Source organism: Nicotiana attenuata, unplaced genomic scaffold (genome assembly GCF_001879085.1).
Source record: "Nicotiana attenuata strain UT unplaced genomic scaffold, NIATTr2, whole genome shotgun sequence".
NCBI classification, from domain to species: domain Eukaryota; kingdom Viridiplantae; phylum Streptophyta; class Magnoliopsida; order Solanales; family Solanaceae; genus Nicotiana; species Nicotiana attenuata.
In genome coordinates this window covers 14,133-17,502 of record NW_017678663.1, presented here as the reverse complement: position 1 = coordinate 17,502, position 3,370 = coordinate 14,133, and the positions used below count along the sequence as shown (strand labels likewise).

Here is a 3,370-nt window from a genome sequence, read left to right as displayed (position 1 = left end):
TTTCCGGTATTGACTTCAAACGCTGNCACGAAGTGATAGTTGCCTTTATTATAGGCTTTCCATCATTACACTTCTTAATTATCGACGGTTGAGTTTATATATAAACTTGCCCCCTTTTTCCTTTGTCTTCTTCTTCACAAGCTTTTTACCAAATTTCTTGCTATTTACTTTACCAAATTTCTTGCTATTTACTCTTGTTCACTTCTTCTTCAGTTCATACCTTCTGTTTATATCTTCTCACTATGTCGTCTTCGAATCCTAACCCTAAAATAGTCCCAATTCTTGATAGTTTCCCCAATGCTCCTGCTAGATATAGAAGAGGTAGAGGAAGTGTGCTTCGTGGTACAGGGTCGGTTCGTGGTGGTACCTCTGGTTCCACCATTCCTTCTTCTAGTTCTGGCAATATCTCTAGAGGCTCTCTTTCTAACAAATCTTCTTCTAAGGGCAAAGAACCTTCTGAGTCCAACCAAGAGCCTTTGGTTGAAGAAATTGTGCCAACGGATTTATCTTTCGAACATGACAAAGAATCCCTTCGTGACCAAGTGATTAAATTAGAGAGAGCTGATAAATATCCCTCTTTAATTACTGAACCTTTGATTCAAATTATTCGAAGAGATTGTCATTGGAGAGGTGACACCCAAATAGTTATTCCTACTCCACATCAAAGAATATCTTCTTATAGGGTTGGCTTTTCTTTCGTTTACACTTATCCCTTTACTTTGGGATTTATTCCTGCTATTGACCCTGTCATTCTTGATTTCTGTCGTTTTTTCAAAATTTGTCTGGCTCAAGTTGGTCCCCTCGTATGGAGAGCAGTAGCTTGTTTGAGGTATATGTCAACCAAAGCTGATGTTGACTTTACTTTCCCTCATCTAATTCATCTTTATCACCCCAAGCTATTCCGCAATGGTGTTTTTACCTTAACTGCAAGAAGTAAGAGGGTTTTGGTTAACCCTGAAGATAATAACGACCGTGGCTGGTACACCCGGTTTGTTGCTGTTCCCACAATTGATTTGGTGGGTGAATCAAACATTCCTTTTTGCTTCTCGTGTGTTAAATTCTTTTCCCCTCTTTTAACTTTTTATCCTTCTTATTGTCAGGATTTGCTATTCGAGGGATGTCGGCTGAAGTAGCTATCACCCTTCGAGCTTCTTCCAGTACTCCTCTTGCTTTGGAAAGAACACAAGCCACGCTATCAAAGAGAAAAGTAGTTGAAGAGGATTCTGACGTTGATGAAGATGAAGATACCTCTTTGACAGCTCGTCCTAGAACCAGGAGGCGCATTGTTTTTGAGGATGAAACTGAAATCTCTCCCGCTCGTATCTCCGAACCCGTTACTATTACCTCCGATGAAGAAACCATTCCAAGGGACTCCCCTGAATCCACTCACCGCCTCTTTATTGAGGGCGTCGAAGTGGTGAATTAGGTCCGGTATTAGATGAAATTCCTCTTTCATCTTCCGTTCCTGTTCTTTCTGTTCCTCCTCCTCTAATTTCAAGTGTTTCCTTACCCACTTTGTCTGTATCTGCCTTTTTGTCAATTTCTGCTCCCTTACCTGCCTCGACTCCTTCGACTACTACTATTTTCACCTCTTCTACCGTTCCTCCTTCTATAGTTCCCCCTTCCTCTGCTCATTATGCAGAAGAGAGTTCTAGTAGCAGAAGCATGGCTATGAGGAGTGTAACCCTTGAGGTTCCTGCTAATAGCAGTCTTTTAAGGAAGTCTGGCAGAGCAGATGTTTGGCTTGAACCCTTAATTGGGGATATTGAGAAAAAGAAGATGGACAGTCACAGTTGTCTAACTTTGATGAATGATATAGTTCATTGTACATTGAAGGTACTCTCCCTTTACTCTTTAATAAATTCTTTCTTTTTAATTCTAACTTTCATGAGTTTTTTTTTTTTTAGACTAACCTCATTGGTACGGAATTGATGGGAAGAATTTTCCTCTTAGAAAAGAAGGCTCGCGAGTCTGATCAGACTTTTCTTGAGGCTGAGAGGATAGCTAGAGAAGCCCAGCTTGAGGCAACCAATTGGAAAGAGCAGTTTAAAAATGCTCAGAAAAAGATAAAAGATTTGCAAGAGAATAAACGTGACCTGGAACAGCAAAAGCAAATTCTGACTTCTGAATTAGCGGGGGCCAAGGCTTCTTCTAGTAAAGCTGAGAAGGATAAAGAACGCCTTGAATGTTCTTTTTTAGAACAATTATCAAAGTCAAGCGAAGAGATTAGAGAACTTAAGGTATTGTTGAGCAAGAAAGAGGAGTACGCGGGAGAGCTAGTTAAAAACTTGTCCCAGGCTCAGGCTGACTTGCAAATTTCCTCTGATAAGGCTCGTGCCTTAGAGGATTCTCGTGCCTCCCTTGAAGCTACCCTTGATTCCACTTTGGCTGAAAATCAAATGTTAAAAAATGATCTTGCCTCGTGGGAAAGGAATTATGAGCTTCTTGAGGAGAACTTTAACACAGAGGTGAGCTGGGCCTTTCTAAACTCCCGCCGTGATGCCTTAACTGAGGCCAGTCAAGAAAACTTTGACTTAGAATCGGAATTGGCCAAGGTTTTGAGAACCATTGAAATGACTCAACAACCTCTTGACTTTCCTTCTCCAGCAAATGAAACTCCCGTGGCTGAGGAACCTTTCAATGAAGGAGCCGCTTCTGTTGAAGTTGAAAATGTTACAATTCCAGCTCCCGAGGGTGAAACTTCACTTATACAGACTGTGGAAGCTGAAGCTCCCGTGACTCTTGCTCCCCTTGGTGACTTAAACACTTCAAGCCCAACTGCCGCTACTTCTTCAGAAATTGCTACCGTGCCTACAGCTGCTCCTGAAAATGAAGTTGACATTGCAACTTCAGAAGTTCCAACCCCTTTAGTGACAAGTTGAATATTTCACTCCTTTGTTATTTTTTTTTTATTAATTGGTGGTTAAGTCCCCAGTTATCATAATGGGGCACTTGTAAAAACATTTTGCTTGACTAAGTTTTACTTAGTCTTTTTTAAGAAGTTTTCTTGGTACTTCAATATGTTCTATTCTTGCCCTTTTTTTTTTATCTATTTAGGACTTATAGAACAGTTTAGCATTTTTAAACTTCGAAAATGCTTTATGATTCTTCTCTTGACTTATTAACATGAGGCTTATAAAAGAGGGCCCTTTTATATATGGACACTTAATGAAGAAGACTTCTCAACTTCATAATGGTGTTATAATACGATGAAAGAAATAGGAATACACATGTTTTGTATGCTACAACTTTGACAAGTTTTTATTTCATGAACTTGAACAAGCTTTTGAGTATTACATGTATTAAAGGACATCTATAACTTTCTCGTAACTGTTTTTCTTGTAACAGATTTTTACAAAGTAAATATAAT

The 3,370-nt window shown here is 39.5% G+C and overlaps 1 protein-coding gene across 1 annotated transcript; it reads left to right on the top strand.

Annotated features, from left to right (window-relative positions):
* The first annotated feature begins 242 nt into the window (after positions 1–242).
* On the top strand, positions 243–2,882 carry LOC109221653. The gene is made up of 3 exons (XM_019386120.1): positions 243–372; positions 1,101–1,417; positions 1,908–2,882. The coding sequence occupies exons 1-3, from the start codon at positions 243–245 to the stop codon at positions 2,880–2,882; spliced, it is 1,422 nt and encodes a 473-aa protein (XP_019241665.1).
* Positions 2,883–3,370: the final 488 nt, after the last annotated feature.